Below are 22,522 nucleotides of genomic sequence, written 5' to 3' on the forward strand. Positions count from 1 at the left end.
TGCCGCAGACCAGAGTGTCAGGGGCAGGAAGCTATGCAGACCAAGGTGGAGGGGCTGAGAGGGTGGAGCTGGAGAAACCACAAAGGGGAAACCAGCCTGCGAGGGGGAGGAGGACCCCCAAGCACAAGAGGCCTTCAGGCTTTTGTCCCTACATGGCCCCCTGCCTTCCTGTACCCCGCTCCGCCCCTTTATTCAACAGAGGCTCTCTGCCCACCCTGTTCTGGGCAATTCTAGGGATGTGGAGATGGATCTGTCCTTAAGGGGACAGGAGGAGACAGATCCTAAGTGGGCAGTGACAGTATAAGGCCATCAGTGCCTTGAGGGGGAAACGGGGCTATGGAAGCCACAGGCCCTGATGACTGGGGGAATGGAGGGTGGTCAGTGCCCCCCGGGAAGCATTCTTGTTCATCCTATTACAAAGCTCAGTCAGCTCAGAAGTCACCTCCAAGAAGTTCACCCATCCTGTGGTGTAACCTGCAGCTCCTTGAGCCCCTGCTGTGCCTGTGCCTACTTGGCATCTGCATCCCAACCACACCGGAGGTATCTGCCTTGCTTGTGTCCTCAGCACCCAGGAAGGGGCTGGGCACAGAGCTGGCTCAGTGGGGATTTGTTGACTGAGCGATTGGTCATCATGGGTTTTAAATAGAAAAGTTCAGGGTCCAGGGAACAGCAAATGGCATCTACTACCTCCTTCTGTTCTTCATTCCTATCACAGTCTGGGGATGGGGATGAGGGGTGTGGGTGGGCCTGAGGGGGCAGAAAGATAGCAGGCTGGGCATCTCAGACAGAATAAGGCCGGATGCTAAGGGCTGGGCAGGGGTGTTCACACCTGTTACTTCTGCCTTGGTTTTAAGTGGGTCCTTGGGCTAGGGAGCTCCCATATGGGCCTCCAGGCTGGCAACCAGCACCCAATACCAGAGATGGGTGAGAAAAAAACTGGTTTTCTTGGGGTTCCATGAGGATGGGAGCGACGAGAAGGGATCCATCCACTCATGAGCTCACCACCTCTTTTCTTCATTCATTAGGAATCTTCCCAAAGCTGTGAGATCCCGTTTTGCTGCACCCAGCCCCTGCCCCCCCACACACACACCCCAGATAGTAAGCCAAGGGACTCCTCTATTTGGAAAAAAGGGTGATGCTGCCTATTTAATAAAAATACAGTAGACAGACCATCCACAGAGGTGTACCTGGCTTCATGATTCTAGATCCCAGGCATGTGTCCCAAGCTGGTTTTGGCTGTGTGTGACCTATGACTAAAGCCCCACGTCAGCCCTCAGAGCTGGAGGTTCAAATAACAGCTTTATTGAGGTATAATTCACATACCATAAAATTCACCATTTTTAAGCGTACAATTCAGCGGTTTTTCACGTACTTGCATAATGGTGCAACCATCACCACTGTCTAATATCAGAGCATTTTCATCACCCGAAAAGAAACCCCATACCCATTGGAAGTCATTTCCCCATTCCCCCTTCCCCTGGCAAACACTCTTCTAGTTTGTCTTTCAGATCTGCCTATTCTGGTTGTGTCATATAAGTAGGTGGAATATGTGGCCTTTTGTGTCTGGCTTCTTTCACCTAGTGTACTATTTTCAAGATTCATCCATGTTGTAGCATGTATCAGTACTTCATTCCTTTTTATGGCTGAATAACATTCCACCGTGTTACCATTTTTTGCTTATCCTTTCATCAATTGACGAACATTAGATTGGTTATATATATATATATATATATATATATATATATTTTTTTTTTTTTTTTTTTTTTTTTTTGGTACGCCGGCCTCTCACTGTTGTGGCCTCTCCCATTGCGGAGCACAGGCTCCGGACGCGCAGGCTCAGCGGCCATGGCTCACGGGCCCAGACTCTCCGCGGAATGTGGGATCCTCCCGGACCGGGGCACGAACCCGCGTCCCCTGCATCGGCAGGCGGACTCTCAACCGCTTGCGCCACCAGAGAAGCCCTTGGTTCTATATTTTGGTTCTTATGAATAGTGTTGCTATGAACACTGTGTACAGATTTTGTGTGTGTGTGTGTGGATTGTGTTTTCAATCCCCCTGGGTATATACCTAGGAGTGAAATCGCCGGGTCACGTGGTAACATTTCTGAGGACCTGCCAGACTGTTTTCCACAGTGGCCGCCCCATCTTACATTCCCACCCACAGTGTATGAGGGTTCCAATTTCTCCATCTCCTCGCCAGCACTTGTTACTGTCTGTCTTTTTGGTTTTAAAGAACTATTATTTTTAGCCTCCTTCCCCCCCACGTTGGGGGATGGTGCTGGGAAGGATTTGGGGGTGGCGAGGTGCTCTCCAGTTCACACCGCACCCGGAAGGCTCACCCCAGGACCCACCGTTTAGTCCTCTCCTACTTACACCCCTTCCCCGGGCGGGGCGATGGTGAAGATAAACGGGGGTGGGAAATGGAACCGAGGGCTCGGCAGTTCCCACACGCTGTCTGCCTCCAGGCGGGGGACCCCTAGACACGCAGCCCTTTCCCGTCTGGCCCCGCCCTGAGACGTGGCCAGGGCAAGACCCCAACCCCTTCCTGGGAGCCAGCTCCGCCCAAACTCCTCCCCTTAGGGCTCTCCCTCTGCTTGGGAGAGGAGGCAGAAACCCGGGAACTGGGGGCGGGGTGTGTGTGTGGGGTCGGGGGACGCTGGTGGGACGATGGCCAGGAAGGCGATGGCACCGGACCCTGGCGTCCTGCACGCCCGAGTTCGGCCCTGCCCGCCTTCTCAGGGGCTTCCATTCATTCCGGGCCAGAAGTGAACTGCCGCCCCCGCCCCAAACTGAGGTAGCCTCTCGGACTGAGGACTCGCAGGAGGCCGTTCTGGAGTGAAGGGACCGCCTGGCTGAAGACAGCCCTGGGGATGGAGGGGAGAAGGGACCGAGATGGACAGTTCTGGACCTGGGAGCGTCTCTTCTTAGGGCGAGGGTCTGGGGACCCTGGACGAAGTTTTGGTATTTCCAGAGTGACTGTCCGCGTGCACAGAATAACATTCTGGAGGGTGCAGAGTGAGGATCTGGAAGTCCCAGGATTAGGTGGGGTCTAGGTCCCCAGATGACATTCTGGGAGGCGCAGAAAGAGTCTGTGGGCCCCGGCCTTAAGTGCACAGGAATTCTGGGCGCAGATTAGGTAGGGTCTAGGTGCGCAGGATGACATTTTGGGGTGCGCAAAGTGAAAGCGTGGGGGCTCGTGAGTCGGGGGCCTGGCATCAGGGCCAATGCCAGGGGACCCTGGCCCGGCGCCGGGAGGCGGCTCCGGGCGGCGCCGCGGGGGACCGGGTGGGGGCCTGCGGCCGGCTGGGGGCGGAGAAGTGGGGGGTCGGGGTCCCTCCCCCTGGCGCGGGCTCAGGAATCCGCTGAGGGGCGGGCGGAGGCGCCGGGGTGGGCCGCGCCGCGGCGGGCGGGCGGGCGGGGGGCGCTTCCTGGGGCCGCGCGTCCAGGGAGCTACGCCGTCCGCCTGTCCGTCTGCCGCAGACACTGCCGAAGCCAGCCGAGCCGCCGGAGCCGCGGGCCGCGGGGCCGTCGCGGGCCCAAGTGAGTGGCCGTCCATGGGGGGAGGGCGCGAGCCAGAGTCTCGGCCGAGTCGCGTCAGCAAGGAGCCGAGAGGCCCGCGCTCCTCGGCCGGAGCCGCTGGGGGACCGGGCGGGGGCGGGGGCGGGGCGGCCCCGGGCGGGTGGGCCCTGAACCCCGGCCTGCGTGAGGAGTCGGCCCTCGGCCCTGGGAGGCTCCGGGGCCCCAAGCACGGTTCCGGGCGGGAGGCGGCCGGGGCCACGGCTCTGAGTCCTGGTACCGGGAATGCGGGCTGCTGTGGCAGAGGCGCCCTGACCCCCGCCCACCATCCCCCAGCCCCAGGATGCTCCCCTTCGCCTCCTGCCTCCCCGCGTCTCTACTGCTCTGGGCGCTGCTGCTGTTGCTCTTGGGGGCAGCGTCTCCCCAGGATTCCGAGGAGCCCGACAGCTACACGGTGGGGACAGTGGGGTCACTGGGCTGGGCTGGGCTGGGCAGGGACACAGAGACCAGGATCCTGGGGTGGCTGCTGCTGGGGAAGATTCTCCCCTCCCCTGGTTGGTGGAGCAGCTGGGGCCATTGTTTGGAGCAGGCGGGGAGGGTGGCCAGGCTTGGGCCCTGGTCTTGGCCTGGTCAGCTAGAGGGGGCCAGGGGTGACCACTGGCCACCTCTGGTCCCCTTGTAGGAATGCACAGACGGCTATGAGTGGGACCCTGACAGCCAGCACTGCCGGGGTGAGGATGCTTGGGGGACTGACCCACCCCCGAGAACTGGGAAGGGGATTGGAACCCCACCTCCAAGAGCTGCTCTGTCTCCTGCCCAGCTCTGCCTGGCCGTGGCCAGCTCTGGTTCTCAGGGGGCCAGCTTGGCTAGGGGTGGGGAAACCATCCAGGCCCCTCCCTCTCAGAGAAACCCAGGACACCCTGCCCGTCCCCCCTGCCCCCTCAGGAGTCTAGAGAGCAGCAGGGCGCTGCCCTGGATACCTCCTCTAATCACTGTCCTATCCAGCTTTGTCCCATCACGGCTCCAGGAGAGCAGTGCCTGTGGGGGTGGGTAAGGAGGCCTGCACATCACTCTTAGGCTGTCAGGGCCAGGGCTTTGGGGAGGGACAGAGACCCTCTTGGGGGCAAGAAAACGGGGGTGACTATAGGAACAACTGCCCCACCATCAGCCCTGGCAGGCCCTGGGAAGGGGTCCTGGGCAGGCAGCCTTAGCTTGTTGAATAGAGAGGGAAGGCCCTGCCCGGGTCACTCAGCTTAGAGAAGGCTGAGATGGGCTCCTGCCTCCCACCCCCTCCACGGCCGGCCCAGGAGACTGGCTGTGCCCAGCAGGCCCCTCTCCGCAGATGTCAATGAGTGCCTGACCATCCCGGAGGCCTGCAAGGGGGAAATGAAATGTATCAACCACTATGGGGGCTACTTGTGCCTGCCCCGCTCTGCTGCTGTCATCAGTGACCTGCATGGTGAGGGACCACCACCACCAGTGCCCCCTGCTGAGCACCCCAACCCCTGCCTCCCGGGCTATGAGCCCGATGAGCAAGAGAGCTGCACGGGTGAGTAAGGGTCACCCTGGCACTGAGGCTTCCAACCCTTCTACTGAGCATCTCTCACTGCATCTTAAAAACTTACACCTCACGTTCCTCCCTTGCTCAAGAGCCTCCTCAGGGCCACTAGGATAACATCCAGACCCTTGTCCAGATCCTCACTTCGCGTGGGGCCTGCCACAGGTGGCCCCAGCTCCTGTTATACTGCCCAGCCAGCCTCTGGGACCCTCGCCTTGACTGCTGCAGTCGTACTGCAAGAGCTCTGCCTCTCAGCCTCTGCCCCTGCCCCTTCCTGGTCTGCACCCCACCCCTGGGTGCCTCGGGCCTTGCAGGAAGGCCCTGGAATCTGTGCTCCTCGGAGTATGGGCAGGGCCTTATCCTATGCTTCCCTGGCATGAGGTCTCCCAGCGTAGGGGTGCCGTTCTCATTGGCTCCAAGCTGGTAAACTCCTATTTGTGCTGTTGGGCGGGTCCACGTGTTCCTATTGTGGACCCACACATCCATGTAAGTGGTACCTGACCTGTGTGCTCCCACGCTGAGGTGTCTGTCATGTCGGGTGGTGCACGGGCTGCCAGGCAGGGGCTGAGTGGTGTCTCCTGCAGACGTGGACGAGTGTGCCCAGGCCCTGCACGACTGCCGCCCCAGCCAGGAGTGCCATAACCTACCTGGCTCCTACCAGTGTACTTGTCCCGACGGCTACCGCAAGATCGGGCCCGAGTGTGTGGGTGAGTCTGGGGAGTGGCCTTTCTGGTCCCTGCTCTGTGCCCGTGGCCTGGCTCTCACTCTAGCACCTGATCCCCATTCCAACCCACCCCCAGGTTTTACCCCAGTCCCCTGCCACCTCTGCCTTACTGTCCCCAGACACGGGACTGTATGCGTGTATGTGTGAGTCCTGGCTGATCTGGCCCAGCCCAGACACAAGCAAGACTACGGGTGATGAGTCCCAGCTGGCCTGGGCCGCACCTGACGCTTGCCCTCTGCTGTCCTTCCCCTGCCTCCGTCCCAGATGTAGACGAGTGCCGCTACCGCTACTGCCAGCACCGCTGCGTGAACTTGCCTGGTTCCTTTCGATGCCAGTGCGAGCCGGGCTTCCAGCTGGGGCCCAACAACCGCTCCTGTGTGGGTGAGGCCGGGCCGGGCCAGGCTCCTGGGTCCCGCGCAGGGTGGTGTGGGGTGGGGGAGCTCCCTTCCTGACCAGCCCGGGGGCAGCGGGTGCTCTGGGCTGCTCCTCGGCTTTCACCCCTTCCCCTCTTCCCGGCACCCCCAGATGTGAACGAATGCGACATGGGGGCTCCGTGTGAGCAGCGTTGCTTCAACTCCTATGGGACCTTCCTGTGTCGCTGCCACCAGGGCTATGAGCTGCACCGGGATGGCTTCTCCTGCAGTGGTGAGAGCTCTACCCCTGCTGCATGTCCCTCCACTGGTCCCCCAGGCCCTGTGTCATGCTGCACCTCCTGCCACACAGCCCTCCCCTTGATGCCTCCACGTCCTGTCCATCCTGCACCCTTGCGCCTCCTGGTACTCCACCCCAGCTGGTGGCTGGGCACCTACAGAGCTGCCCACCAGAACTCCCAGCCTGGTGGGGAAGGCACAGAGGGGAGCAGTTAGGTCCTCACCGAAGCTCAGCAGGGAGACTGAACGAAGATGTAGGTGCCCCCCTCCCTGGGAATCAGGCTGATGTGCATGCGAATCCTGGACCAGGGCAAGTCACTCTTCTCTCTGAGTCCATTTATTCTTCTGTAGAATAGGTTGTCTTGAGAATTAAGTGAGAAAATGACGACAGACTTTTTCAAGTCCCAAGCAGCAACGCTTTAAAGTGAATTAGCATTTATTGAGAACCTGCCCTGTGCAGTATGCTTTCCTTACGTATTTGGCCTTATTTGATCCTGCCAACAATCCTATGAGATAAATAGCAGTTTTTCCACCTCTGCAAATTGACATTAATACTTCCCTCAAATTTTGTTGGGAGGATTACAAAAAATCAGATAAAATACTTCGATGAAGAGAGGTTGAGTGACTTGCCCCATGGGGCCAGGGCGCTATCTCATTCCATGTCAACCGGCCACGTGCCCTGTTTCTGTTATGCTTTGTGCTTTGCTGCCGAGGAAGGCCGCACTGGTATCTGGCTAGGTGCCGGGCAGCGTAAGGAGCACAGCGGAGAAAACCTGGCTTCTGCCTGTGCTGCTCACAGTTGGCAGGAGGTGACTGTGCTTGGGCGGATTGTAGGTTGCAGGATTCGGGCAAAGTACTGAAACCCAGAGCAGGCTGGGATGCCTCGAGGGCTCATCAGTCTAAGCCACTGATTTTATTGACAGGGAAACTGAGGTTCCCCAAACTCAGTAGGATATAAAGCCAAACCTCTAGATTCCCAGTGCTCTCATTAATATCACCTTATAGTCCTGGGGCAAAGAGAGATCTGTGAGCTGGGCGGTCCTTTCTTTTTCTTTTTTCTTTTTTTTTTTTTTGGCCACGTGGCTTCTGGGATCTTAGTTCCCGGACCAGGGATGGAACCCGTGCCCCCTTCAGTGGAAGTGCGGAGTCTTAACCACTGGACCGCCAGGAAAGTCCCCTGGGCAGTTCTTTCTTGAACCCTCTGTCCGCTGCTGAGTTCCGCAGGGCCTGTCTCTTCTGCTTCTTCCTACGCTGAGCCTAACCTGGGGCCAGGCTCAGTCGATGAGATAGATGAACATGTGTGGGGCTGAGCTGGAGGACTGCGGCAGCCCAGTCCTCAGCCCCGCCCCCGCCCCTCCCCCCCCCCCCCCCCCAGATATCGATGAGTGCAGCTACTCCAGTTACCTCTGCCAGTACCGCTGTGTCAACGAGCCAGGCCGCTTCTCCTGCCACTGCCCGCAGGGCTACCAGTTGCTGGCCACGCGCCTGTGCCAAGGTACAGGTTGCCCCGGTGCAGCGGGCAGGGTGGTGTCAGGGGCTGGTGGCCTGGTATCCGGGTTCCAGCCCCTCTCCCCCGGCACAGACATTGACGAGTGTGAGTCGGGTGCGCACCAGTGCTCTGAGGCCCAAACGTGTGTCAACTTCCACGGGGGCTACCGCTGCGTGGACACCAACCGCTGCGTGGAGCCCTATGTCCAGGTGTCGGACAAGTGAGTCAACTCGACACCAAGCCATAGCAGAAACTACAACTCCCAGAGAGCTCTGCGGCTGACTGGCACCTGTTCGGGCTGCCGAGTGCTCTGAGGGCCGATGGGAGTTGTAGTCCGACTAAACCACACATGCTGTTACAGCGGGAGTGGGAGGATCCTTTTGGGATCCCTAATTTTGGGGGTGGGCCACATTTAAAGGATGGGCTATGACCTCATTTGTGTTCCCATCTCGGGGTCTCCAGTCGCTGCCTCTGTCCGGCTTCCAACCCCCTGTGCCGGGAGCAGCCCTCGTCCATCGTGCACCGCTACATGAGCATCACCTCGGAGCGGAGCGTACCGGCCGACGTGTTCCAAATCCAAGCGACCTCCGTCTACCCTGGCGCCTACAATGCTTTTCAGATCCGTGCTGGAAACTCGCAGGGAGACTTCTACATTAGGGTAAGGCTTTCCTCTAACCCCACCCCTCAACTGACTTGCATAATCCAAAACTGAATTCCAGGAAACCTTAAGTGGGAGACGCAACTATGCCACCATGCCCCGCCTCTTCTCTCAGTGTCCCTCCCCCCAAGGGTCAGAATTTCTATAGCAAGGTAGGAGTGTTCTAAATTCCCTTGGTACAAACTACAGATTGTTAAATACAATTCTAGCAAGGCACTCAGACACTGGGGTTTGAGTCCCTGTGCTGGTCTGTGTATCTGGCTTCAACTGCTTCACCCTTAGGACAAAGGACTAGCATGAGAGGCTGGAGGTAACAGACACAGCAGAGTCTGGAAAGGGCGAGCAAGTGGAGCTGGATCTTGGAGAGAGAGGCAGCAGGGGTTGGCGCAGGGGCCTGGGATCTGAGAATCCAGCTCTCTGCTGGTGGAGGTGGGAGGAGGGCAGGGTCCGGATGTGACACAGTGAGGGGTGTAAGGGTTTGTCTGGTACCAGTGCTGGTTTTCTCTTTCTGGAATTGAGTGCTTTGAAGGGGAGTCTGCCTGCTCCAGGTCACCAAAGGCCCCACCGCTCCCCAGAGTCTCACACCTGGCCCTGAATCAGTTGACTGTGGTTAGACAAAAGAAGAACTAGCTGGAAAGGGTGGGAAGAGCACCAGGGGATGTTTCTGAGGGCAGGAGCCCGGGTGCAGATGTCGAGGGAGTCACAGATCTGGATGAGCGCCTGGGGTCCCAGGCTGACCAGGGCTCTCTCCACTTCACAGCCAACTGGTTGTGGATACCAGACTCGGGGCAGGGAGGTGATGCCGGGGTAGGGTCCTGGTGTGTAGGTTGACGCAATCTACGTGTCCCCCCACCCACTGTACCCTGCAGCAAATCAACAATGTCAGCGCCATGCTGGTCCTCGCGCGGCCTGTGACAGGCCCCCGGGAGTACGTGCTGGACCTCGAGATGGTCACCATGAACTCCCTCATGAGCTACCGGGCCAGCTCTGTACTGAGACTCACCGTCTTCGTGGGGGCCTACACCTTCTGAGGAGTGGGCGGGGGAGCTCTCAGGGAGGGGGAGGTTCCCTGTAGCCGAGGAGCCTGGGGCTCAGGGATGACTGTTCTGCTAAAAAGGGAAGACGCTGTTGTGAAGGGTAGAGAGAGAAAGGCAATAAAGGGAGAAAGAAGGAGTCCTGGTGGCTGAGGTGGGTGGGTCACACTGCAGTGAACCCCAGAGTGGGGAAAGGGCAGGCTCATGGGAGGCGGGCCACGTCCACCTAAAGGTGGGGGGTATCTCTGTCCAGGCTGAAGGGCTCCATTGACAGGAGCTGGGAGCTGCATCCCCAAGACTGGAACTGGCCTATATACCATGGGCATCAGAATCACCCTGAGGAGGCAAGAGGTAATGAGGCTGCCAACTCCAGGCCCCAGCCCAGAAATGTGGGCTTGGCTGGTCTGCAGTGGGCCCGAACAATCCTGCTCTAGACAGTGCCAGGAGGCCCTGGGTTTCAATCCTAGCTTGGCCTCAAACAATCAATTTGGAGAAATCCTAGTAGCTCCCTGAGCCTCAGTGTTCCAATCCATAAAATGAGGCAACTGGACTGTTAGCGCTTTATAAACTTTTCTTTTCCAAGCTACAGAACTTCTTCTCAAAGGAAATTTTATTTGATCAGAGAACTCTGATGACATAAACTAGATTCAAAGTTGCAACGCCTCACTGACTTCATCTCCCCGGCAGTCTCAGTGCCCTGCCAGGGGACCCCAGGGGTCCTGAGGAGCTCAGTTTAAAAACTGGACCCAATGGTCTCCCCAGTTCCTACCTGGATATCTTACAAGACCCCTGGGGCCTGGCATCCCCTCCTAACACATAAAGCTGCAAACACTTAAGATTTTTATTGTAGCCCAAAGATTCCGGTTAAAAGGCTGCGTAGCCTGGGAAGATGGGGGCGGGGGTCTGTCTTGTGGCATAGCTCAGGTCAGGGGGCCATGGCTGCAGTAAAGCTGTGACAAGGTCCTGCTCAGAGCAGGCCCCAGATTCCTGCACAAAGAGAAAGGCAAGTAAGGGTCAGGCCTGGGTGAGGGTAACCGCACCCCACCTACTCTCTCCAGGTTCTGTCTCCTGCCCTCACCTCTGCAGTGGTCCACACTTGATGGTGCTCAGCAGCATTTCCTTTTCCTTCGGCGTGGCACAGGCATCATAGGCAGCCAGTAGGCTGAGGGTGGGGTGGGGAGTATGAGTTTCTAAGTTTTGGCAATGGCTGACTGCTGGCCCATCCTGAGTGGCTCAGGCCAGTGTCACAGAAGACGGGCTGAAGAGGCTGGCATGGGTTAGAGTCAGGACCATGGCCGCACTTCCTGAACCTGGCATTCAAGGCCCTGCTCCATCCTGCTCATCCTCCTTTCATGCTCCTGCAAATGTTTCCCAAGTGTGGCTGTTCTTGGCCCAGTCTTCATGGCCCACCCACTCCTCCAGGAAGCCTTCTCTGCTGCACCAGATACAGGAAGTCCCCTCCATATGAACCTTCAAGTTGCGAACTTTCAAAGATGCGAACGTATGTTCGCGTGTCCAATCACGTAAGTTAGTTCACACATCTGGTGTACATGCTCACTCACGTGCATCCTTTACAGGCGTTTGTGCTTCCGTGTGCTTTACAGTATTGTATAGAGCACAGTAGTACAGTATCTTTATTTCAGGCCCGGATGTCCAGAAGCAAGCGTAAAAACAGCGGTATACAGCTGACTGTGTTAGTTGGGTATCTAGGCTAACTTTGTTAGACTTACAAACAAATCGGACTTATGAACGTGCTCTTGGAACGGAACTTGTTCGTATGTAGGGGACTTACTGTAGAATGTCTCTCTCTCCCTCCTCCCAATGCCTGAGATTCTGTCTGGTCTTGGCTGGCTCTGTCTTCCTCACCACCGGACCTCCGTGAACTGCTCAGGTATCAGCTGGGTCTGTCCAGCCCTCACAGAGCCAGACCACCCGCAAGGCACTGGCTGAGTTGACGTCCACGCAGGGTGGGCAGGGGCAGAGGACAGGGGCTCTGTGGCGGCCTACCTGGCAGGGGTGCTGTACTGATCCACCAGGGCTGCCGCCTTCTCCCCGCTCACTCTGTGCACCTGCATCAGCTGCCTGGCAAACACCTCCCGCACAGACTGGGCCTGGGGTCAGGGGAGGACCATATGAGGAGCGGCCCAGGGCTGGACCTTGTAAGGAGGGGCTGGGCAGAGGCAGTACCTTGTTCTTGATGGCTCCAGCGTTGAAGTCGTTGAAGGTGAGGAGTGAGCAGAGAGGGTTTGGGGAGGGCCCAGCCCTTGATTCAGGGTCCCCTGGGGTTCCCCAGGGGCGACTGTAGAGGGTGTGGCCCTGAGGAAAGAGGGAACTGAGGCCAGGCCAGAGCTCTAGGGGACAGCCCCCAGCCAGGCCTTGCCCCATCCCAGGCCTCAGTGGGCCAGCCTGAGAAACAGGGATCTCACTCACCTCGCCTTCCTTGAGGGAACACGGGACCCAAGTAAGGGGCCAGTGCTGGACAGATGCACCTGCTCACCTGGTAGAGTCTCTGCAGGCCCCTTGTCAACAGGGCCAGGTAGGCTGCTGACTCCTTAATATCTGCTGTGCGTTTCACAAAGAAGCCATCGATGACCTGGAAAAGAGGATCCAAGGGAAGGAGAGTGGCTCCTGAGTGGAGCCGTAGACCACAGGGTCCCTGCCAGCCTGGCCCTGCCCTCCCGGCTCACCTGAGTGTTGGTGACAGCCTGCAGCAGCGTGCCCTCGGGAAGGCTGAGGTTACGCACTGAGCCATACTCTTCCACCAGGTATACTCGACGCCCCAGGCCGCAGCGCTTCAGCCGGAACTGGGCAGGCAGTTGGGGAGGGTGAGGTGGGTCAAGACCTGGATGCTCATATGCTAGGTGTCCATTAAGTCACCCTCAAAATTGTCACGAGACCTCGGTCCCACCAGGTCACCTCCTCATCCTCCCTAGCTCCTCCACCTGCCTCAGAGTGGCCTCCACACCTTTGCTCACGCTGCTACTCTTGCACAGAAAGCCCTGCCACCGTCTGAGCGATGCCCATTCTTCAAGCTTCCCTTGGCCTATACGTGGCCTATGGGTTCAGCCTAGCAGCCAGCACTGACACACAGCTGCTGCGGTTCCACTCCTTGAGGGGTGAGCCTTGTTTACTCCGGACTGCAGGGGCTGGACACCCTAGGGTTCCTGCTCCTCAGCCCCGCCCAGAGACCCTGCACACCTACTGTGCGCCTGGAGGGGCCTGAGGGGGGTCTGATCTCAGGGCTGCCCTGGAGCAGCTCTAGAGGGGGTGTGGCTGGAGGTGTGGGAGCTCTGCCTGGAAACCACCCAGAAGTGCCTGAGCGGGCCCGGGGCAGGGAGGGTGGTGAGGCCAGTGAAGGAACCTTTTGCTCCCGGAAGCGGCCGTCGATGATGCTGCTGCACAGGTCATCCAGCCGCTTTCGCTCCACGATGTGGTCCAGGACTAGTTCTCCAGGTCGTGCTGCCGAGAGGCCAAGAAGGGTTCCGTTGGCTCACGTCCCCTTACCCACCAGGCCCTGCCTCTGACCCCCACCTGCCCATCCACACCCCTTACCCGGGTCCCTGGGACTGGTCTCTTGGGCCACCCACACGAAGTCCCCGACGTGCAGCTTGCGCACCGTGTGGGTCACGTGCAGCCGCTGCAGCTCTTGGAGCAGCTCTGGCCTGGGTCCCGCCCTGGAGTTGCACGGTGGGAGGCCTGAGGCAGGGCAGGCCAGGGCCCTCGCCACGTCCTCTCCCTCACCTCCCCCCACCTCACTCACCCCTTGGTCTCGCCAACGTCCACGCACAACAGCACCCTGTACTCTCCAGGCCCCAGCTCCAGCGGTGGCTGCTGGACGTTCCCTTCGCTGGCGCCACTACCGGGGAGAAGGGGTGGGAGTCGGCGTGTGCAAGGCCGGGGCTGCTGCTCCTCTCACCCCTACGAGGTGGGGCAGCCACAGCTCAGCTGGAACTGATGGAGACAGGGTGGGGTCCTGGCCTCATTTTGGGGACGACTCCTACCCCCCTGTTCTCCCCCCTCCCCCTCCTCACAGCTCAGCTGAGGCCGCTCCTGGCACCGCAGGCTCCTCCCCAGGGGGCTCCTCTGGCCCGCTGCCCACACTCAGCAAGCTCAGGCCCTCCGACTCAGCCAGCTTCTGGGCCAGCTCCAGACCCTCTGGGGTCAGTGAGTACCTGGCGGGTGGAAAAGGAGAACACAGATCTCCCTTCTTCACTCATACTTGGCGGGCTCCCCTGCCTGCCCCCAGCTAGGCTGGTCTCACCAGCCTTGGCGACCCTTCACAAACAAGGCCAGTGGCTGCCCAACCCCCCTCCTGCTAGCCATGTTCTCGCCCCTCAGATCAGCTGCCTCTGGACCTGCCCAGGGCCCCTGGACCTGCCCTGGACCTGCCCAGGGCCACTCCTCAGGTCAGCAAGTACACGTCAGACTGCAGGGCCACCTCAGCACAGCACGCCTGCTCCCCCGCCCTGCCTCCTGCACCTCACGTCGTTCTCCCCACCTAGCTGGCTGCTGTGTCCTGAGGACCAGGTTCCTGTGGAGGAGGGAGCGGAGGGCTGGCCAGGGCCGAGCACTTCCAGGGGCCACCTGTTCGTAGGGGAGGAGACCCTTAGAGAGCTCCCAGGGCTACCACCTGCCCACTCCCTTGCCCCACCCCGCTGCTTGCTCCCAAGAAGGGCAGCCTGTGGTGGGCTCAGGGTCAGATCCAGAGCCACTTGGCTCCCTCCTTCCCCCTCTCAGTGCTCACCCTTGGAGCCTTCTGGGCACACGTCTGCAGCAGCTCCTCCTTGGTTAGGAAGCCATGGCCGCTAGAATTCTGTAACCAAGGCAGAAATGTAACCAACTTAGGTTCAGTGCCCGAGCAGCCTGCCCCAGGAGCCGCAGGCCCGTGGCCTCAGTTCCCCGGACTCCCGATTTGGTCAGACGCTCACCAGGTGTTCCCGGTACAGCAGCAGCAGTACTGCTCGAGCCCCCGAGTGCCGAGCTGGCCAGCACTTGCCAGAGCCTCCTGCTTTGAGCTGGGTTGGACCCTGAAAGGTACAGGGGGCCTTTGAAGCCAAAAGCCAGCCAGCTGTTGCAGACGGAATCCCTGGCAAGGCTGAGGTTCAGGTTCTATCTCAGCAGACTAAATGGCCCTGAGCAAATTACTCAGCTGCCTCTCTAGCTTCTGTATCTGTAAAATGGGCCACGTGATAGTATGATCTCCTGCAAACTTGCGATGAGACGGTGGACAGTTTCAGGGGATGGGGGGTGGGGTAGGGGTGTAATCGGCCTGGCCCAGCCTCAGTTCTAGCACAGGACAGAGAAAGTAAGACGAGAAGACTCAACAGCAAATTCCATAACTTACTGGGCTTGGCCCCCTAAATAGCTTGATCGTGGAATTCTCTCAACTGACTCTATTATAGCTATCTACACCTACAGATAAGAAAACTAAGCATCAGACAGAATAAGTCATTTGCCCAGAGCCAGGTGTCACTGGTGGGATGTGGACCCAGCCCAGCTAAGTCCCCCAAGCCAGAAAATCTTACTCCTGGTGCTCCCGCTTTCCCTTCTACTCCCCCTGCCCTCTCCTCACTGGCATGTAAGGATCCTGGACTTTGGCAGGCCTTTCCCGGGCTGGACTCTTCGCTCCAGGTGGTGAACATGGGGCATGATCACCTGCGGGAGTAGAAGAGAGTCAACCCTGGACCCTGGAATCCAGCAGGTAGGATGGTCTGGGACGCGGCCAGCTCAAGTGGTTGGTGAGAGCGGTGAGGTTCTGAAAAAGTCAGCCACTAGCCCGACGTCAAACAGCAATTTGGACAGGAGTAGGGAGCTTGAAGCCAAAGTATCCCAGGTGGTTACAGAGGCTGCATCTGGGGGAGGCTCAGGGGACCACCGACCCCTGCTCCCAGCGCGCACCACCTGATGCCTTGTGCTGCTGCAGCCGCCGGTCCAGCATCCGGCAGAGCCCATCTCCGAAGTGCTGTAGGATCTTAGCTTCCTTGCCGCTGTGCAGGGGCAGTGGGTACCGCCGTAGGGAGCGCAGTGCCTGGCGGGGTAGGGGTACAGTACCGGGTCAGGGTGGACCTGGCTGTCTGGCCCGGCCAGCACCTGTCTCCCATCAGGCCCGGCCAGAACCCACCTTCTGAAACACGAATTGCGTGCGGCGCCCTCTGCTGGCTGCCTCGTCCCGCCACTCGGTCAGCCACCGTACGAAGAGCGGGTTGGCGCAAACGGGCAGCGGTCGTTTCCGGCCCAGGCGAACCGGCGCTGCCATGATCCCCTGGGCGTGAGCCCCAGCCCTCACGCCGGCAGGACTGAAATGCCGCTAGTTCTGGAGACGGGATTCGAACACCTGGTTCCGGCGGAGGAGGGCGGGACCTCTCTAATCACGTGGTCCCATGCGGGGAACTAACCAGAGGACTGATTTCTGCTGCCCTCCCCGCCCCTGTGCTACTCTAAGTGGTCGGTGCCAAGCACAGTCTCTACCGCCTTTCGCCTTCCCGCCGCCCCGGGACAGGACGGGCCTTTCGGACGCGCCCCGCCCGCCCCAGGCCTTGACCCGCCCCTTCCTCCCAACCCAGATTCGAGAGCGGGGGTGGGGGTGGGGGTCCTCTTTGTGCAGGAGAGAGGAAGGTGGACAGCGCCGCCCTGTGGCTGGGAGGTCTGGTTGGGGCGGTGCATACCGAGTAATCTAAGGCTGTCAGTTTCAGGCTCGCTCTAGCGGAGGACGGTGTAGAGACTGGGCTGATGAAGAGTCCGGGGGGATGGGGGAACAAATGGGTTGCAGGTAGTTTTGTCGGAGGGACATTAGGAATGGGTACAGGGAATGAGGATACAAAGGTAACGCGAGTGCAGCTGAAAGACCCTCCGAGGAAATGGTGATCCCGAGCTGGGGCCTCCATGGGGGAGGGGCGCGAAGTCGGGGACACGCAGGGAAGGCCAAAGCTTGCAGGACGGGGAGAGGGGGGCAGAGGACAAGTAGAGAGGGAACAAATAGGAAGTACTGGACATTCGGGATATGTGGGAGGGGCTGAAGTGGGCAAGTTGTTGGATTCGGGGTAGCAACCTGGGAGTAAGAAGCCCGGACAAGGGGAAAACACTTCATCGTTTTTGAGACTCATTGGAGGTGGGGGACCCTCAGGGAGGTTAAGATGGGAACTATGCAGAGGGGTCCCAGTTGAGCACGAGAGTCGCCAGCGAATTAGAGCAGCCCTCATCTGCTACACCGGAAGTGGCGAGGTGCGGATCCGAGGCCTTACTGGAGCAGAGAGGCGGGCGCCAGAGCTTCCAGGCCCGCCCCTTCAAACTCCGCCCCGCCTCGATCCCTCACCCCCGAGCCTGCTCCACACTCCCGCCTCCCGCCCGACGCTGCCTTATAAGGAGCCTCCAGCGGGCGTTCGGTTTGGCCTCGCCCCCTCTAGCCTCATGTCCTAATAAGGACATCTAGGGCATCCCGCAGCTAGGGGCGGGCGAGAGCGCGTCTCCAGGGTAACTGCGAAGTCTCCCTCCCCCTCGTCGTTGCTCTAGGAAACTCCGAAGCTCAAAAAAGGTGGAGCCAGCCTCCTCTCCAGGCAGGGCCGCTTGCGGGAGGTGGTTGAGCTGTGGCCCCCACCTGAGGCTCCCGGGAGCTCCGTTGGTGGGCGATGCGGCGGAAGGTCCCCGACTACAACCCCCGGCATGCTCTGCGACGTACCCCACTCTCGGGAGTCGCTCCCCGGGTCCTGAAGACCAGGGTTCTGCCTCTTCTTTTACACCCTTTATTCTGCATATGGGATCAACACCCCCAATTCTCTTGTTTGCGACCCTTTCTTCTCCTCCTGCAGAGTAAGAGGGCGTGGCCTTTGTTCGAGGCCAAAGGAATCTTCCCGGAGTCCCCCACCCCAGTTTCTTTTTTTGAAGGTTATGCTCCCACAGAGCTTCTGTCTCAATTTCTGCGGGTACTAATTAACCATATGCCTGGTTACAGGCATATGAGAATGAGACCCAAGTTTGGTTTAATATCTATTTCCGCTTTTCACTGTTTAGTAAAAGGCACATAATCCTTGAATTGAATGCACAAACCCCTGTCCTCCCTTTATTACCTCATGATTTTGCCAAACACCCTAAAAACAAGTACAAATCTCTATTTTCAAAGATTTCCTTGTAGCCTTTCCCTTGTGTTTTTTTCTTATTTTATTGACGTTGCATATGGCCTTTTCTCAGTAGACAAGAGTGGCTTTACACATGGAGGATGCTTAACGAATGATTATTGGATAGAAGGTGCCTTATACTAGCGATTCTCCTTGCTCTAGGACTGGATTCCAGGCCAATGAATAGGTGCTTCAATTCGGAAAATCAAAATACTAACTCACTGAAAATTTTCAGACCAAAGGATCCAGATAGTGCCAAGATGGATCTTAGGAAAACCCGTTTCCCTCCGAGTTAGAAAGCCGCGAAGTCGGGGCTCATTTTCAGGTCATATTACCCAACACCGAGGCCTTCGCTCAGCTCCGAGCGTTTCCTGGGAAATTCGACCAACGGGTGCGCTCTCCGTGCCATAGCCCCGCCTCTCTCGGCTGTTTTGAACTACATTTCCCAGTATGCAACGTGGAGCCGGGAGGCCGTCAGGTGAAAAAGACTCCGTTACCCAGCGAGCCCGAAGACGGCGCAGGACCCTCGGACTTCATTTCCCGTCGGCCCGCGGGGGGAGCGCCGGAAGCCCGCCCCGCCCCTCATTGTGCGGCTCGTACTAAACGGAAGGGGCCGGGAGAGGCCGCGTTCAGTCGGATCCCGGCAGCAGCTGCAGCGGCTCTTGTCTTTGCTGGCTCTCCTTGCTATCTCCTTTTCTCTTCCGGAAACATGGTGAGCGGCAGGCCACGGCGCCGGAGGGGAGGCGGCTGCGAGTCGATCATCTGCGCGCGCTAAAGGGAACGGGGGAGCGACGTCGGCATCCCCTCCCCCAGCTCCCCGGGCGGGATGAGGGTCTCGTGCTGAGGGGCGGGCGGCGCCGGGACGCGCGTGCGCGCCCGCGGGCGCCGGTGAGGGCCGGCTTGGACGTCGCTCGCGCGCCCCCTGGACTCCCTTCCCCTCCCCCACCCCGCTGTTGCGCCCGCGCGGACAAGGGCCGTGGGGGAGGGGTCCAGGGCGCGCGCCCGTCCCTCGCTGAGCAGCCGGTGTCGCGCGCCGCGGCGGGGCCGAAGAGAGTCGGTTCACGGGGGCGCGCTCGACGGGAGCACGCGGCATCCAAACCTGGCCCGGGGGCGGCGAAGGAAAAGCGCGCGAGCGGTCTCGGCGCGCGCGCCCCACCCAGGGGCTGTTCCTGTCTCCGCGTCACCCTCCCTCTCTGGCGGGTCTGTCTCGAGAGCAGGTGGCAGGGATGCTCGCAAGGGGCGGGGGCGGCGCGGCTAGCGGGGATGCGGGGGTGTCCGGGTCCGGGCGCAGGCGCCTGGGATTAGAGACTTGCACCGCGCAGCACAGAGTGGACAGCGCGGAGATCACGGCCGTGCTCGGGAGGTAGCGAGCCCACAAGGCGAGCTGGGTTCGCAGAGTACACCCGGCGGAGGCTGGAACGGCGCTGTCGGCCGGCGCGTGCGCACACGGTCAGGCCTGGCTGCTGGGCCCGAAGCCGTGGACCAGCGGGGCTGTCGGCTTTCCCGGATGGGGCCTGAGGGTGGGGCCAAGTTTAGGGAAGTGACCCAGGCGGGCACCGCCCGGATACCACCCCGTCCCCTGTGTTCGGCCCGAGGGCTGTGAGAGCCGAAGGTTGGGTAATTTGTCCAGGCCCGCAGCGCAGGGGGCCGGTAAGCTTGTCGGTAAGGGCGCTTCCTTAGGGTTGAGGCCCTGGAGGTGCTGCTTCCTCTAGGTACGGGTTTTTTTCGGGGAGGGGGCTGAGTCTAGCCGATCTCCTTTCCCCGCCTACTCCGGAAGCGGCTCAGTCACGTGGCCGGCTTCCTCTGCAGTTCCGGGAGCGGGGGCAGATTTCACCGTGGACAGTCTCACTCCCATTCCTGGCTAGGGTGGCCCCCAACACGACCCAGAATAGAAGTTTAAAGAGCTCTTATGGACCGTGGGCCCTTGAGTTTGGGCTGCTAACTTCTATCAGCGACCTTTGGGGCCTGCATTTTTTTCCGGAGAACAGGGAGTTGTCGGGTAGGGCCGTAATTAGGGATTTGTTGTTCCTGCTTTGGTTTAGGAAGACTCCAGCAGAGAAAGGGATACCTTGTGTGATAACTGCGTTGAACAGTTCTGATGGGCTTGCTAGAACTGTTGAGCACCGTTGGTGACCCCTCTAGCGTTGTGGGTCCTGGTTCTCTCAGAGATGATTATGACCTGGTTGTTTGGGTCCCCTTCTACTCTCTGTGAAGTTCTGAGTCAGCACTATGCAAAAGCTGAGACTGAGTACCGTGCGTCTGTAGGTTCTTTTAATTCTGGGCTCACATCTTGGCCAAGACTGCTTTTCACAGGTTTTTAATCTAGCCTGCAGGATGTTGGGGTGGGGAGGAATGGTGTTGAATTATGTGATCAGAGGTCTCTTCTATGGCGGCTTTTCTGGGGTTGTGTCACATCTGATCCTTTGACAGTGACTTGGGTGGGAAAATAGTGATACTTGTCTTGGGAAGGGGATTAATGATCTCTTGGGGCTGAGGACTACATTTGTTGACATCTAGACAGATTTCCTAAGAAAGCAAAGGAGGGACTTAAGGGCACGTCCCAGAAACTTGTTCCTTATGAGGTGCGTGTGGCGCTCGTCCTCTAGGCCTCTGGCGTGGCTGTCTCTGATGGGGTCATCAAAGTGTTCAACGACATGAAGGTGCGTAAGTCGTCGACACCGGAGGAGGTGAAGAAGCGCAAGAAGGCGGTGCTCTTCTGTCTGAGCGAAGACAAGAAGAACATCATCCTGGAGGAGGGCAAGGAGATCCTGGTGGGTGACGTGGGCCAGACTGTGGACGACCCCTACGCCACCTTTGTCAAGATGCTGCCAGACAAGGACTGCCGCTACGCCCTCTACGACGCAACCTATGAGACCAAGGAGAGCAAGAAGGAGGACCTGGTGTTCATCTTCTGGTGAGCTGCTCGTGCAGGCACCTTTTCCTGTCACCTGCCGTAGCTCTGCCCCGCCCCCCTTTCCCAGGACAGGAAGGTCTGTGGCTCCTTGTTAACCCAGAGGTGCGCGTTTCAGGGGAGGGTGTTGTAATAAAATGCCTGTCAGTGAGGGACTTGATAAAAGCTTGAATGTTAGGGGCCAGCCCAGGGGTTTCTGGAAGTGCTGTATTGCTTCAGGGCATTTGCTAGACTTGGAGGAGGGGGCTTTGCGGCAAGTTCTCTGATTCTGTTTCCCTCCAGGGCTCCTGAGTGTGCACCCCTTAAGAGCAAAATGATCTATGCCAGCTCCAAGGACGCCATCAAGAAGAAGCTGACGGGTAAGGGCCAGCGTTGGTTGTGCCGTATGCCCTTGCATTCAGGCCTTGGCTGCAGGGTGGGGTGGACGGCATGGTGGAGGAGAGCCCTCTCTGTCTCCTATTCACTGCCTGCTGGATGTAGCCTTATCCCGCCATCTGTTCTACTGGCTCCTTCCCAGCCGCAGCACCCCCACCCCCGCCCCAGTGCTCCCCCTCACAGACGCTCCCCCTTCTCCTCCACAGGGATCAAGCATGAATTGCAAGCAAATTGCTACGAGGAGGTCAAGGACCGCTGCACCCTGGCAGAGAAGCTGGGGGGCAGCGCCGTCATCTCTCTGGAGGGCAAGCCTTTGTGAGCCCCCTCCAGCCCCCTGCCTGGAGCATCTGGCAGCCCCAGACCTGCCCGTGGGGGTTGCAGGCTGCCCCCTTCCTGCCAGACCGGAGGGGCTGGGGGGATCCCAGCAGGGGGAGGGCAGTCCCTTCACCCCAGTTGCCAAACAGCCCCCCCACCCCCTGGACCTTCCTCCTCCTCCCTCCATCCCTGACGGTTCTGGCCTTCCCAAACCGCTTTTGATCTTCTGATTCCTCTTGGGTTGAAACAGACCAAGTTCCCCCCAGGAACCCCTGTTTGGGGGGGACCTGTATTTTTTTTAACGACACCCCAGTTCCCCCCTTGTTCCTCCCTTTTCCCATGCTGCCAACTTCTAACCACAATAGTGACTCTGTGCTTGTCTGTTTAGTTCTGTGTATAAATGGAATGTTGTGGAGATGACCCCTCCCTGCGCCGCCTGGTTCCCCTCCCCCTTGCCCCTGGTCACAGCCACTTATGGAAGCAGGACCAGTAAGGGACCCTCAATTAAAAACAAAAAAACAAAAAAAAACACAACAATAAAAAGGCTCACTAATGGGATGTTTGTTTTGAGGTTGGGGCCCAGGGGACCTTGGTGCGGGGGTGGGTAGCCCAGGAGAATGAGCAGCATCTCTTCCCTAAACCTTCCTCCAGCCAGCCCCACACACCCTCATTTGGCCCCAGTGACTGGCTGTTTGGAAGGTAGCTGAGCCAGGGTGTGTCTGCTACTGGCTGCAGGGGTTCCTTGAATAGAGGAGCTTAATCCCTGAACTGGTTTCTTCTGTTGCCTTGACCCAGGTGGGCAGCAGGACAGTGAGGCCCATTCTCTGATTCCCTGTGCAGTCTTGCCCAGATGCGGGCCCCGAGACGGCAAGTCACTGGTTGCTTCTTGAGCTTTTTCTCCACCTTCAGTATTTGGTCTTTGCTCTGCCCTCTCTCCTGGATGGCTGACTCATTTATGAGGGCTGGGTCCAGTGGCTGCTGTGAGTCAGAAGCCAGGTTGAGTCTTTGGCCTGCAGATGTGGCTGAGATCTGAGGCGGGGCCAGCCAGGTGGAGTCCAGGACTTCAGACCCAGGTGTCTTGGGCTCCATCTTCCTGTGTTTAACCAAGAGGGTGTTGGCTGGAGCCCCACACTTCTTGCTGGCATTGCTGTGGGCTCTTTCCAGCCTATGCTTTGGGTTTTC

At 59.0% G+C, this 22,522-nt stretch overlaps 3 protein-coding genes across 6 annotated transcripts; 2 read left to right on the plus strand and 1 right to left on the minus strand.

Moving 5' to 3' along the window:
• The first annotated feature begins 3,423 nt into the window (after window positions 1-3,423).
• Window positions 3,424-10,287, plus strand: EFEMP2 (EGF containing fibulin extracellular matrix protein 2). 2 transcript variants are annotated; one of them, XM_082626667.1, is made up of 11 exons: window positions 3,424-3,539; window positions 3,852-3,969; window positions 4,198-4,246; window positions 4,858-5,064; window positions 5,658-5,780; window positions 6,062-6,178; window positions 6,323-6,442; window positions 7,823-7,942; window positions 8,030-8,156; window positions 8,399-8,594; window positions 9,464-10,287. In XM_082626667.1, the coding sequence occupies exons 2-11, from the start codon at window positions 3,859-3,861 to the stop codon at window positions 9,623-9,625; spliced, it is 1,332 nt and encodes a 443-aa protein (XP_082482793.1). In that variant the 5' UTR covers window positions 3,424-3,539; window positions 3,852-3,858; the 3' UTR covers window positions 9,626-10,287. The 2 variants fall into 2 exon arrangements, with proteins under 2 accessions (XP_082482793.1, XP_082482794.1); XM_082626668.1 differs by lacking the exon at window positions 4,858-5,064.
• Window positions 10,288-10,417: 130 nt separating this feature from the next.
• MUS81 (MUS81 structure-specific endonuclease subunit) lies at window positions 10,418-16,149 on the minus strand. Of its 3 annotated transcripts, none has more exons than XM_082626665.1 (16): window positions 15,750-16,149; window positions 15,530-15,656; window positions 15,201-15,283; window positions 14,557-14,655; window positions 14,373-14,441; window positions 14,127-14,212; window positions 13,660-13,800; window positions 13,389-13,484; window positions 13,181-13,302; window positions 12,990-13,087; window positions 12,316-12,432; window positions 12,126-12,221; window positions 11,816-11,944; window positions 11,636-11,739; window positions 10,707-10,790; window positions 10,418-10,615 (listed from the first exon to the last, which is right to left on the minus strand). In XM_082626665.1, the coding sequence occupies exons 1-16, from the start codon at window positions 15,882-15,884 to the stop codon at window positions 10,549-10,551; spliced, it is 1,653 nt and encodes a 550-aa protein (XP_082482791.1). In that variant the 5' UTR covers window positions 15,885-16,149; the 3' UTR covers window positions 10,418-10,548. The 3 variants fall into 3 exon arrangements, with proteins under 3 accessions (XP_082482791.1, XP_082482790.1, XP_082482792.1); XM_082626664.1 differs by having other exon boundaries at window positions 15,527-15,656; XM_082626666.1 differs by lacking the exon at window positions 13,660-13,800 and having other exon boundaries at window positions 15,527-15,656.
• A 2,164-nt stretch (window positions 16,150-18,313) lies between these two features.
• On the plus strand, window positions 18,314-21,898 carry CFL1 (cofilin 1). Its single transcript, XM_082629170.1, has 4 exons — window positions 18,314-18,451; window positions 20,346-20,653; window positions 20,933-21,009; window positions 21,232-21,898. The coding sequence occupies exons 1-4, from the start codon at window positions 18,449-18,451 to the stop codon at window positions 21,342-21,344; spliced, it is 501 nt and encodes a 166-aa protein (XP_082485296.1). The 5' UTR covers window positions 18,314-18,448; the 3' UTR covers window positions 21,345-21,898.
• The last annotated feature ends 624 nt before the right edge of the window (window positions 21,899-22,522 follow it).

Source organism: Mesoplodon mirus (genome assembly GCF_964341445.2).
Source record: "Mesoplodon mirus genome assembly, chromosome: 7".
NCBI classification, from domain to species: domain Eukaryota; kingdom Metazoa; phylum Chordata; class Mammalia; order Artiodactyla; family Ziphiidae; genus Mesoplodon; species Mesoplodon mirus.

Coding starts and splice junctions, on each gene's coding strand:
- CFL1 (XM_082629170.1), top strand. Junction 20,654..20,932: donor GACCTGGTGTTCATCTTCTG/GTGAGCTGCTCG, acceptor GTTTCCCTCCAG/GGCTCCTGAGTGTGCACCCC. Junction 21,010..21,231: donor CATCAAGAAGAAGCTGACGG/GTAAGGGCCAGC, acceptor TCTCCTCCACAG/GGATCAAGCATGAATTGCAA.
- MUS81 (XM_082626664.1), bottom strand. CDS start 15,884: ATGGCAGCGCCGGTTCGCCTGGGCCGGAAACGACCGCTGCCCGTTTGC. Junction 13,088..13,180: donor GACCAGTCCCAGGGACCCGG/GTAAGGGGTGTG, acceptor GCCTCTCGGCAG/CACGACCTGGAGAACTAGTC. Junction 10,791..11,635: donor CAGTACAGCACCCCTGCCAG/GTAGGCCGCCAC, acceptor CCCCACCCTCAG/CCTACTGGCTGCCTATGATG.
- EFEMP2 (XM_082626667.1), top strand. CDS start 3,859: ATGCTCCCCTTCGCCTCCTGCCTCCCCGCGTCTCTACTGCTCTGGGCG. Junction 5,065..5,657: donor TGAGCAAGAGAGCTGCACGG/GTGAGTAAGGGT, acceptor TGTCTCCTGCAG/ACGTGGACGAGTGTGCCCAG. Junction 5,781..6,061: donor GATCGGGCCCGAGTGTGTGG/GTGAGTCTGGGG, acceptor CCTCCGTCCCAG/ATGTAGACGAGTGCCGCTAC.